This window comes from Oryctolagus cuniculus, chromosome 4, assembly GCF_964237555.1.
Source record: "Oryctolagus cuniculus chromosome 4, mOryCun1.1, whole genome shotgun sequence".
NCBI classification, from domain to species: domain Eukaryota; kingdom Metazoa; phylum Chordata; class Mammalia; order Lagomorpha; family Leporidae; genus Oryctolagus; species Oryctolagus cuniculus.
Window position 1 is genome coordinate 107862905 of NC_091435.1, and position 12617 is coordinate 107875521.

At 42.3% G+C, this 12617-nt stretch overlaps 1 protein-coding gene across 7 annotated transcripts in view; it reads right to left on the reverse strand.

The window, feature by feature from the left end:
• Positions 1-12617, reverse strand: part of FNDC3B (fibronectin type III domain containing 3B) — a 362026-nt gene that overhangs the window by 23514 nt on the left and 325895 nt on the right. For all 7 annotated transcript variants that reach the window (XM_070072505.1, XM_008266495.4, XM_008266496.4 and 4 more), the window contains one exon: positions 10913-11125. In XM_070072505.1, the coding sequence (XP_069928606.1) occupies positions 10913-11125 (213 nt within the window). The remainder of the gene's footprint in view (positions 1-10912; positions 11126-12617) is intronic.

A 12617-nucleotide genomic window follows, 5' to 3' on the forward strand; every position in this document is an offset into this window, starting at 1 on the left:
GCTCAGGGTACAGCACAGTGGGTAATGATACAAGCTTTGTGGACAGATGACCTGGGTTTGAGTTCAGGCTCAATGGTCTGGTAATCTTGGACCCTATAATCAGGTGAACTGTTTCCTCCTCTGTAAAAACAGGTCTCAGTGCTCATCTCATGGGCTGTTGTGAGAATTAGATGACAGGATGATGAGAGAACCCACTACACCATGCCTAGCTCCCAAATGTTCAGTAGATACTACCATGTCTCATACTCTGTAAATATTATGAACAGCACTACATTGTCAGCAACCAAGCAGCAAGGCTCCTGAGTGAGGAACCTGATTTCTCTGTGTTGGAGAAGCCTGAAGGACATTCCCACAATGGAATCCCTGCTGCCCAAACTCCTTGAGGTTTCTTTACTGGACAAACTGTGCACATGACCACCATCCCCTGTCCTGGCAAAACCCGGCTAAGAAGTGCTGTTCACAGCATGGCCAGGGGGCAGGAGGCCCGGTCACTGCTGGCCACTATGTTGAGAATTTGAGTATTTTTGGAAATGCTCTCCCTAACAAAAATATTTACTTGGGAGGGAGCAACAGACATGGCAGAAGGCTGAGTGGGTTGTTACAAGTTTACAATCAAAGTGACTTCTGGATGGCTTACCCCCAGCTGCCCTTAGTTTAGACTGTAATCTATTCTACACAAAACACTAAGCTGGTAACCGGCACAAACAGGTTTTAAAGTTGGTGATTTATCAGTAATTTTTAAATGTTTTAAGTGACTTAGAAAATGTGGTTCAGATCTATAATTAACTATTATTTTTAGGTGTTTAAATTCAACTGAAAATTGATTCCTGTTAAAAATAAGAGTTGGGGGGGGGCGGCTCTGTGGCACAGTAGGTTAATCCTCCACCTGTAGTGCTGGCATCCTCTATGGGTGCTGGTTCTAGCCCTGGCTGCCCCTCTTCCAATCCAGCTCTCTGCTATGGCATGGGAAAACAGTAGAGGATGGCCCAAGTCATTGGGCACCTGCACCCGCATGATAGTCCAGGAGGAAGTGCCTGGCTCCTGGCTTCAGATTGGCGCTGCTCCGGCCGTTGCGGCCATCTGGGGAGTGAACCAACGGAAGGAAGACCTTTCTGTCTGTCTCTACCTCTCACTGTCTGTAACTCTACCTCTCAAAATAAATAAATAAAATCTTTAAAAAAAAATAAGAGTGGGAATAAGAGAGGGAGGAGATGTACAATTCAGTACAAGCTCACTCAGACCTACCCCTAATGGTAGAGCTAGAAACGTGCCATGGGACTCCAAATCTCATTAAGTTGGCAGGTACCAATGCCATCTTACTAGTTATAGTGATCAGTTTAAGTTCATAATTGATCGTAAAGATGGCATTAAGTGTCAAAGGGATCACATAAATAAGACCTGTGTCTGCTAATAATAATTGATAGAATTAAAAAGGAGAGAACGACCCAACATGGGAAGCAGGATACACAGCAGAATCAGAATGGCTAAAGCCCTAAACAGCACTCTGGCCTCAGAATCAGCCCTTAAGGCATTCGGATCTGGCTAAAAAGCCCATGAGAGTTTCTCAGGCATGGAAAGCCAAGACGCTCTGGCAAAAAAATGACCTAAATGGAAGATCTCTGTGAGTGAGATCCCAGTGGAAAAAATGGGCCATCAAAGAAGGAGTTACCTTTCTCTGAAGGGAGGAGAGAACTTCCACTTTGATTATGGCCTTGTCTAAATACGGTTGGAGTTTGTGAACTCAAAAGGCTTCTATAGCCTTGGTAGCTCATGACAAGAGCCTCGGGTGATTACTAACATCATAAATCATAAATAAGAGTGTCAATTGTTAAATCAACAACAGGAGTCACTGTGCACTTACTCTCCATGTAGGATCTCTGTCTTTAATGTGTTGTACTATGCAAATTAACGGTAAAACTAGTTCTCAAACAGTACTTTATACTTCATGGGTCTGTGTGGGTGCAATCTGTTGAAATCTTTACTTAGTATATACTAAGTTGATCTTCTATATATAAAGATAATTAAAAATGAATCTTAATGAAGAATGGGATGGGAAAGAGAGTAGGAGATGGCATGGTTTGCGGGTGGGAGGGTGGTTATGGGAGGAAAAACCGCTATAATCCAAAAGTTGTACTTTTGAAATTTATATTTATTAAACAAAAGTTTTCTAAAAAAAAAAAAAAAGAAAGAAAATGTAGTTCAGGGTAGCTAGATCACCCTGTGTGACACTGTGCTGGTGGAGACCCTTCATAACACATCTGTCCATCGTTACACTACACACATCGGTCTAAACCCACTGGAGGCATAGCATCAAGAGTGGCCCCGAAGTCAACTATGAACTTTTGGTGATCATGATGTGTCAGTTTAGGTTCATCACCTGTAACAAATATGGCACTCTGCTAGGGAACGCTGATTACGGACGGAGGGGTGGGGGTGGAGGAGGGCAGTGGGTCTATGGGAAATCTTAGTTTTTGCTCTGAATGTAAAATGTCTTTTAAAAAAAAAAAGTTCTATGTTTCTGTGAAAACAAAATGATTTTGTTTATTCTGCTTGTCTGTCAGAGTACCCGAGCAGGGTTGGTGGTGGGTTGCCAAGAGATACAGAGACCCTGGCTAGAGTACAAGATCTGTGACCTCAAACATGAACGTGAACAAGTCAGGTAACTCCATACTCAACTGCCAGGCAATAACTGCCCTGCTCATTTGATGGGGATTTTTATGAGACCCAAATGAAATAATCAAGACATTCTATGACTCCCTAACACACATATACCAGGAAGGCAAACAACAGGTTCTGGACATTTTCAAGAAATTCTAGGACGAGGCTATACTTCCAGTAATTTAGGCTTTAATATTGTAGAAGATGACTTTTTTACATCTAAGTGCAACTGATGGAAAAAGTTCAATCATGTTACATCTTTAAATATTTATTTCAAATAATTTCATGGAGTAAATGTTGATCTAACTATGTTTCTATAATTCTTTATATATGCAAAGAATTTAGCTTTAAAATCTGTTTCCTTAAAATAGCTTTGTTTTGAAAGAAAGTCATAATGGTTTACAACTAAATTCACAGCAGAAACGAAGGATCATGCTAAGGTTTTTGTGTTTACTATCGCGTTGCTATCTTATAATCCCTAGGCCCATTACAAGCTAACAGCAGCCCATTAATATCAATTCCTCAGAATGATGTAATCTGCTGACCTAAAGTGTCCTGTAGTTTACCAACGGCTGCAAACGGCACCTTTCAAAACATTTTCACAATATCACAAAAACACAAATCAACAGTTGTTAATAAGTAGAACTGTACTGATCAACAAGGACAAGCCATTGTCTTTTTTACCCCCTTAGTTTTCCTGGGCTCCATGGATTTTGTGTGTGAATGTCCAATGCTACTCAAGTGGATTGGGGGATGGAAGGTGTTTAGGACAGTACACGCCCTCACTCTGCCAAGAACACAAAGTCCTACCATTTCCACAGGGAGGCAGAGGGTACCACGTGAGGACACCAAATGTAGACAAGCTGTGATGTTTACAGCCTGACATAAAAGTGCCAAGAAAAGGGGTTAATTCCTGACTCTCTGTTCCCGACTGTATTTGGGACTTTTGTCCTCTGAGTGGTAAGGCTGCAATGCTTTCTGGTAAGTAAGTTGAGATTTTATGATCTTTTCCTAAGAAACGAAATTTTACTACAGCTATTTGATGGCAGGAACTCCTTGCAACAAAAAAATAAAGAAAATCTCTTTTTTTTTTTTTTTTTTTTTCTGCTGCTGTTTGCTCTTTAGACACCAAGAAAGTAAAATGGAGATTTATTTATACTCAAGGAAAGCAAGGCTAGACTGTCTAAAGACCATCTGAGAGCCTGGAGCCTCCCATTCCTATTCTTGGCCTTCAGATCTGTTCTCCAGATTTGCTTGCCTACGTTGATTTTAGTGGCCCTGCCTCACCCCATTCTATTTATTTATTCATAATAAACAAGAGGCTAAAAATTGTACTTTGAATTCTACTTCTGGTCCAATTAAAATCTCAAATAGTGTATTTTCCACCTCTCACCTGGCCTTGTGCCTAATATGTTAGCATGAAATGGTCTAAAGCTAGTAACAGTTTTTCTGTAGGCTGCATTTTTATGTTCCTTTTCTAAAAAATAGAAATGCTTTGAAAATAGTTTTTTCCCATCCATCAAGGAGTGGAGATGGGTGTTACTTACATTGTGTAGAGGGAGAAACTAAGGCAAAAAGAAGTTAAGGGATGTGCCTCTGAACATACAGAAATTCAGGAACGGACCTGGAGCTTGTTACGCTTGACACTGAGACCAGTCACAGCTGACCTCTGGAAGGTAATACAGCAATGCCCCGCATCCGGGGAGTGGCCCAGGGAGGAGGCTATGACGCCTGGGGGTACCTCGCGGGCTGGGCCCAGCTCAGCTAGCTGACTTCCATCTGTTTTCATCTAATTCATGCTGAAGCGGGAGGCTCTTCTGTGACAGGCACACAACAAGCATGCCCTCCTCCCTCTGTGCCCATACACTCAGGCCCCATTTATTAGTTGCCTCGTGTGTCTTCTTTCAGTGTTTAAAGAAACTTGGAAGCCCGTGGAGATGCAGATGATTTCTGCCCCATCTAAAGCAAACAGGCAGTCACACTGTCAACATTACAATGCCCCTCCAATTTTGCTGGTTGAAGGGGACAGCGACCTAGCCATCACGCAGAGTTAATGGAGAGCAAGTGGTCATTATCCACTCTCTGACATTCCTCTTCCCCCAGCCCAATTTCACTGGAACCTTGCCTTTAAAAGCACTGGCTGTCTGACTAACCCTGAACAACAGACGAGCATAAACATTCTTCGAATTGTAGTTCTTCCTGCCTCAGCGCTGTGTATGATCACCGGTAACACGGACCCAGGAGGGTCAGGATCAGTATTAACTTCAACTCTGCCAGGGTAGCATACATAACATCTCATTTCAGCAACACAGACACACCTCCTGAATCAGTGGCATAGCACTACCACCCTACCACGACAAGCTGACCCTGTCACACTGTGTCAGTGCCAGGCTAATGCAGCATTAGGCAATGTCTGCTTTGGGGATGTATTTTTCTTCTACAGCATGGAAACTAAAGACATTTCAGCTCTTCTGTGCTTGATCTTTTAAGAATAACCTCATGAGATAGGATGGTTTGTGGGTGGGAGGGTAGTTATGGGGGGAAGAACTACTATAATCCAAAAATTGTACTTTCAAAATTTATATTTATTAAATAAAATTTTCTATTAAAAAAAGAATAACATCATGAGACCTAACACATACTAGTAATTCAAGAAAACATGTTCAATCAAATAATCTTAATCTAATTGTCAGGTAACAACTACTGCTATAAATAGGAAGCACTGCTTTAAGGCTGCTACATAAATATGGACAGGTAACCTGGTGGGTCAAAACCTTTTATACGTCCTATTAAAGGGAAAATTTTTTTTCAACAAAGCAAGTCCAGGTGGTTAGGATGAATTCTGGGCTGATGCACATTGAGGCAAGGGTGTGGGCAAGATGCCCATTGAGATCCTTTCTATTTATATGAAACAGGACCAGACTTGGTGGCCAGGGCAGCACGGGGCCTAAAAATAGCAAAATAGAAAGAGGCAGATACTTGGAGAAAGATACAGGGCACCTTCCTGTGCACTGCCAATTTTATCAGCGTTTCTGTCCAGTCCCATGTCTTTATCACCAGTCTCCATCTAAAGGGTCTCGGGCATTAAGACTTATAAGACTGGAATTCTGGCCTGCACCGCAGCTCACTTGGCTAGTCCTCTGCCTGCGGCGCCGACACACTGGGTTCTAGTCCCAGTTGCTCCTCTTCCAGTCCAGCTCTCTGCTGTGGCCCCGGAAGGAAGTGGAGGATGCCCCAAGTGCTTGGGCCCTGCTCCCGCGTGGGAGATCAAGAGGAAGCACCTGGCTCCTGGCTTCGGATTGGCACAGCGCGCCAGCCGCAGCGCACTGGCTGTAGCGGCCATTTGGGGGATGAACCAATGGAAAAAGGAAGACCTTTCTCTCTCTCTCTCTCTCTCTTTCTAACTCTGCCTGTCAAAAAAAAAAAAAAAAAAAAAAAAAAAAGACTGGAATCCTTTTAAAACTCACCCAACTCACTGCCTTCTCTGTTCATTTAATTTTAAGGCTACTTTAGATATCATTTTTCTATTCTCCCTCAAAACTGAATACTCTGAATGCGCACTGTCAATCTTGAAGCTGTTCACAGCACAACTTGCTTCCATGTGTCTGCTCTATCCTTCCCAACCAGGATGTGAGCTTCTTTGCTTAAAAAAATTAATTCAAAGGGTAGAGTGACAGAGAGACAGAGACAGAGATGGGGTAGGGAGAGATCAATCTTTCATCTGCTGGTTCACTCCACACATGTCCTCAACAGCTGGGCCTGGGCAAGGCTGAAACTAGAAGCCAAACTCCAGCTGAGTCTCCAAAGTAGGGGCAAGAGAGCTTTTCCAGGAGCTATATCAGTATTAGGAAGCCAAATCAGAAGTGGAGAAGCCTGCACTCAAACTGGCACTGTGATATGGGATGCGCCAGTATCGCAAGCAGCAGTTTAATCCACTGCACCACAATACTGGCTTCAGACTATGAACTTCTTAAAGGCAGAGATTTATCTCAGTCATCTTTTTCTATGAAATACTTATATATCGTTCCTTTAATTACATGTATAAAAATTCTAATAATCATAAGTTGAAATCAATACAACTTACCAATCAAAAACAGGACTCTTTTTTTTCACCTAAATGATGGAAGGCTCTGGTAGATGCCCTATTATCTTTCTTGAAATATTTCATATTTTATTCAATAGTAATGCAGAAGATAAAGCTCTCAGTGCTTAGCACTTTGTATATGCCCAATAAAGAGAAGCTTCCTTTAGAAAGCTTAAAACATAATTTCTGGGTCATTTCAAATATTCTGACTGAGAGTTACATAAAAAATCATAAGTCAGCACATGATAGGTGTCAAGCCTTCAGGGATCTGGACACTAAGTAGTTTTTCTTAAGGGAAGCTGGGATGTTTCTTCTTATTTCCTTACTTGTGTAAAACAGAAGCTTAAAACATGAAGAAAAATAAGCAATATACCCCATACATTCATAAGGTCACAAATGATCTACAAAGATCTGTTGTTCTAAGGTGAAACAGGTATGAAGGGCATCAGAGATCAATTTCTAGTTTAATCTATTTATTAAGGATGGGGAAAATGTGAAAGCAATGGGTCAGCAGCCAAAAGTTAACTCAACTCTAGTCTGACAATTACCATGCACAGTTAATATTCATTAAGCTTCTTTACGCTACATTCACGGCTATAGAGTACACCTGTACAAGGCTGACTCTGGTAGCTCTACTTCCAAATGTTCACGGTGACTTGACAGTCAAGTGTTCCTGGCAAAAGCAATCCTTCAAGAGCTGACAGGTAAGAAAGTAAGTGAAAACAATTAAACCTACCTTTGACTCTTCACCTAGACACAAGTAGGACATATTATAAAATCATCTAATGAAATGATTTATTTATTTACTTGAAAGGGAGAGTTATAGAGAAAGAAGGAAAGGGAGATAGATAGATAGACAGATATAGACAGACAGACAGACAGACCTTTCACTCACTGGTTCATTTCCCAAATGGTTACAATGGCTGGGGCTGGGCCAGGTTGAAGCCAGAAGCTTCATCTTGGACTTCCAAATGGGTGGCAGGGATCCTAGCACTTAGGCTATCTTCTGCTGCTTTCCCAGGCACATTAGTGGGGAGCTGGATGGAAAGTAGAGCAGTTGGAACTTGAACCATCACGCATGTGGGATGCCAGATAGTGGTTTAACCCACTGCAATACAATGCCAGCCCCTAGGCTAATGAAATTAACTTACATGCCAAAGACTTATGTGTATTTTCTCTAAGAACCACAATTAAAAACTCTGGCAACAAGCTCAATGAATAAAAACAGTTAATACTTGGGAAGCAGACTCTGACCTTCCTTTAAAACAGAGAAGCCAGGCACAAGCCTGAAGAACCCAAGGAGACTGGATTAAAAACACTACCCTAGGAATAAGCATGATCATCCAACTCAAACTGCTTCTCTCTGATCCTTGTGAGTCAAGATCCAAGGTCAGAGTCAAGGGGCCATTTGCTACAAGAGTTCAGTTTCAAGACACTGGAAGGTCATCCTCAGACTAAAATTAGGCTGTTTTCATCTTATTAAATCCCAGGAAGATTATTCCACAAATAGAATGAGAATTTATTATGCTCTATATTTCCATCACTTTAATAACTTTCTGAGAACACTGACAAACCTAATTTTAAAAAGATAAATTTGGACTCCAGCTCATAAAATTAAGAAAAATACCGTTCCTAATGGAGAGTTTTCTTAAACTGCCATTTAAATTTAGGCATGCCATTTATTTGATTAATAAGGTGAGCTGTGGGCTTTTCTTTGGAGCAAAGAGCATGTATTGATCACCAAATTCTGCACTATCGTCCCTCTGGCATAATGAAATGTCTCATGACAGCATACAAGTGCTCCTGCAGCTTTTGTTCTGTGACCAGGGGCCCTCTGGATCATGGAAAACCTTGGCTCAAACCGCAAGTCTCTCTAGCTCTTTGCCTGAGGCACTGCACAGGGTGGGCATGCAGCGAGCTGGGGGTGCCTGGAGTGGTGCACAGCCACCACTTTCCACACTCTGGGAGGCAGCATGGAGGCAGAGCCCTGCGAGACAGGAACCTCTAATCCTGATTCCCCAACCATTTTTCTGTGCTTCACTTCTTTTCTGTTAACAGTACAGGACAACTAGATAGCACTCTTTGTGGAAAGTTCTCTGTGCCACCAAATGAAGGCAAACCCCTGGGCAGTAAAATGTTAAGGCTACTTTAAAAATTTCCCCCAATGCTAGCTTTATATATTTAATCATAATTTCTGCCAGTTCTAACACCTGTTCATCAGCCCTCTCCAGTTGAGGAATTCCCAGCCGATAAAGTAGTGAGCCCGTGAGAACACATCCAGAGGCACACAGCACAGGAAGACCTGTGAGCTTGTGCATATGTAAGGATGCGTTTAATTTCCAATGAGCAAGGAGGCAGTTTCGTCACTGGTTTTACCTGGTCCTCTATCAGGTGACACACAGTAGAGTACCAACGCCACTGTACAATTTAGGGAAGGCTCAAAGTGACCAGTTCTCAGTGAGGATTGGGGATGGGAGGAGGGAAGGTCCTAATCTATTTGAAGCTGACAAAATTGAACTCAGGGGAGAACAGCTAGTCGCATTCATGGTGCAGAGCAAACAACTTTAGCCACTTTTTGCTCATGGTAGGCACTCAAACAGTGTTTGTTAATAAAAGTACAATCTCTTGCCCATGCACAAATAGTCCTCTCTAAAATACATCTCTAGAACTTTTTCATCTTGCAAAGCTAAAACTCTATACCCATTAAACAACTCCCTGTTTTCCTTCCCTTAGCCCCTACTAGCAACAATCATTCTGCTTTCTGGTTTTCTGAATTTTACTACTTTAGATAACTTATATAAGTGAAATCATACAACATTTGCCCTTTTGTGGCTGGCTTCTTTTATCAAGCTTTATGTTTTATCATGTGACAAGATTTCCTTCTTTGTTAAGTCTGAATAAAATTCTATTGTATGTATAAAGCAATTTTTCAATGAGCACATCACAAGAAGCCTTCCTGTCTCTGGGCTTCCAAAACCACAACTGGTCTCCAACAGGACAATCACTTTTGGTTCTTCTTTTATCAAACTACTTGTTTGCTACGTCCTTCAATGTCAAGTTCAAAAGTCACCTCCTTCAAGAATCCTGATTCTTCTAAGGTCCCAGAGCACTTTTCCCCTGAGGTACTGATGTTCCAGGACCATCTGTGAGCTGCTACCTTACATCAAGGTGCAGGGCCTTGTGTTTCTCTTGATCTTGGTCTCCACTGAAAGCCCACTAGACTCCACTACACTCAAATCAATGTGAGCTTGGAGATTGGAGAAGGGGGTTCTATGGAAGCCAGAACAGACTCCCCGTGTAAAGAACAGAACAGGGTAATGTGCAAAGGAGGAGATGACAGAAATGCTTAAACATTTCTACACTAACACTGGTTTTGTGCCTCGGCAGGTACACAGGCAAGCAGCAGCGTGCTGTATCTTCCATCACTGTCTGGTTTATGCTGCTGAGCCAGCCTCTCTCTCCACCTGGTTCTCTGATTCTCTGATTAGGGCTTTGGGCAGCAGAACATTCTGTCGCCATTAACTCTTGCTTGGCAGCTGATTATTCCTAAACAGAGTTTAGCTGCCTATCTTCTCATCAGCCATATTCAGAGGAAATGAGGTTAGGTTAAACAAATACTACACCAAAGGCTGGATTTGATTTCTAGAGCCGAGAGTGTTTCCTGGGCACGGAGTCTTAAAAAGAATCTCCTATTTGCCCAGGCTAATTTGATATTACAGTGCCCATAGTTACCGAGTACAAACCCCATCTGTATATCACCAGCCGCTATTTTGGACTGGTAAACATGTTTGTCCTTATGGCTACTGAATATTTAAAAAGGTAACATCTCTTCCAGAGTCTTAATTCCCTCAGCACTCGTGACGAATAGCACACTTTTACACAGTGTGGACTTGAATTTGACAATTTTCTATTTAGAACATTTCTTTCCATTACTTGGTTTTATGAAAGGAAAAACACCACATTTATTATCACATGTAGGGAAACCAGGATTTTTTGGATGTTCGGAAACTTCACAGTGGAGGGTGTGACTTCGGGTATATAATGTGGGGCTCAAACGCACAGGAAACCTTGGAATGGGAGAAGAGTGTTTCAGAGTAACAGCAAGCACACAAGAACAAACATGTTAAGTTTCACCCCACGGGGCTGCAGGTGCCCCTCAGCGGCCCGTACCTCTTGTTTCTGTCCTCCAGCTGTAGTGTGTACACCATGTCGTCGGCAGCGTGCGCCTTGGAGTTACTGTCTCCCCATTTTAGCTTCAGGCTCTGTGGACCGGCTGCAGCACACTCGAGCCGAGGAGGCAGGGGCGGCAATGGCCGGGTTTTGGCTTTAATGAACTGACTGAACGGTCCAGCTCCAATTTCATTTATAGCCTGAATTCTGATCCTGGAGAAAGGGGAAAAAAATACAGGTTATACAGGTTTAAGAAGCAGCAATTTTTCATTCGAAATAAACACTGAATGGATTATTTATTACTTGCCCCTAAAGCAGTTATCATGGAATAATAATAATAACAACTACATAAAGTAACTTAAGACTATAAACAGAGAACTAGGTAGCTCAGAGGAGAGAGTATACTTCCTCTTCCAAAAAGTAATAGCAAAAAACGTATACTGGTATAATATCCCTAAATTATTTAAATAAATAAATAAATAAGGCTTGCTGTCTGAGAGGACATGCTGAAAACAGTTTTTACATTTTATTCTAGCCACCCTGTACCCACCTCAAAGTCAGTTTTGGAACTAGATGGGTTACAAGGAGTAAATTCAACAAAAATCAGTCTCCTTCAGAGCTAAGAACAAACAGCCACAATTCTGCAATAGAACATAGTTTCTTTTTTTAAAGATGTATTTTATTTATTTAAAGGAAGAATTACGAAGAGAAAGGAAATGAGAGAGAGAGAGAGAGAGAGAGAGAGAGACAGATCTTCCATCTAGTGGTTCACTTCTTAAATGGCCACAATGGTCGAAGCTGGGCCAGGCTGTCACCAACAGCCAGAAACTCCATCCAGATCTTCATGTCAGTGGCAGGAGCCCAAGCACTTGGGCTACCTTCCGCTGCTTTCCCAGGTACAGCAGCAGGGAGCTGGAGCAGAAGTGGAGCAGCCAGGACTTGAACTAGCGCTCCTACACAGGGTGCTGGTGTCATGGGCACTACTTAACACTGTGCCACAGTGCCAGCCCCTCACAATAGGACATTTCACCTTTCCCTTTTGCCAGCTTCACCCAACAGTCTCCACAGGTCCACGACCAGAGCTAAGACTGCCAACATTACTAGTCACAGGATGTCATTTAGATGAGCAAGACTCCTAACTGGTTGCTTAGGATGTGCACACTGTTATGGGTAATAAAGATATGTTAACACTGCCCACAGCTTAGGAACTGAAAGAGTTAAAATGTGCATATAAAATGTTATTTCATAATTAACCCATTAAGTCTTTAAGTTTTTAATTCTGTGAATACTCACATGACAGAGTATTTATTTCAAAGTTACCACAGTGGTATATTTATTGCTCAATTTAAGTCTTTATAAGTGTCTTATACATAAGACATACACATACATACACATAACGGGTTCAGTGGGAAGATCATTCCTACTTCTAGTTCCTCTACTTCCCTACTGGTTGACGGAAACATCCTCCAACGTCACTGAACAGGACCAGGACAGCACTGCTGGGGAAGCTGGCGTCTTCCTGGCCTTCAGGGACCTGCACAAGCCTGCAGGGGCATTCCTCCTCTGCTGCTTGACCAAAGCTCTCCCCAGCTTCCTCCTCGTTTGCACAATATGAACATTCCCTAACACTCTGTTTCCTTACACAACCTGCAACGTGACCGAAGCAGCAGCATCACTCACAGGTGCACGTCTCATCCCTTCACAG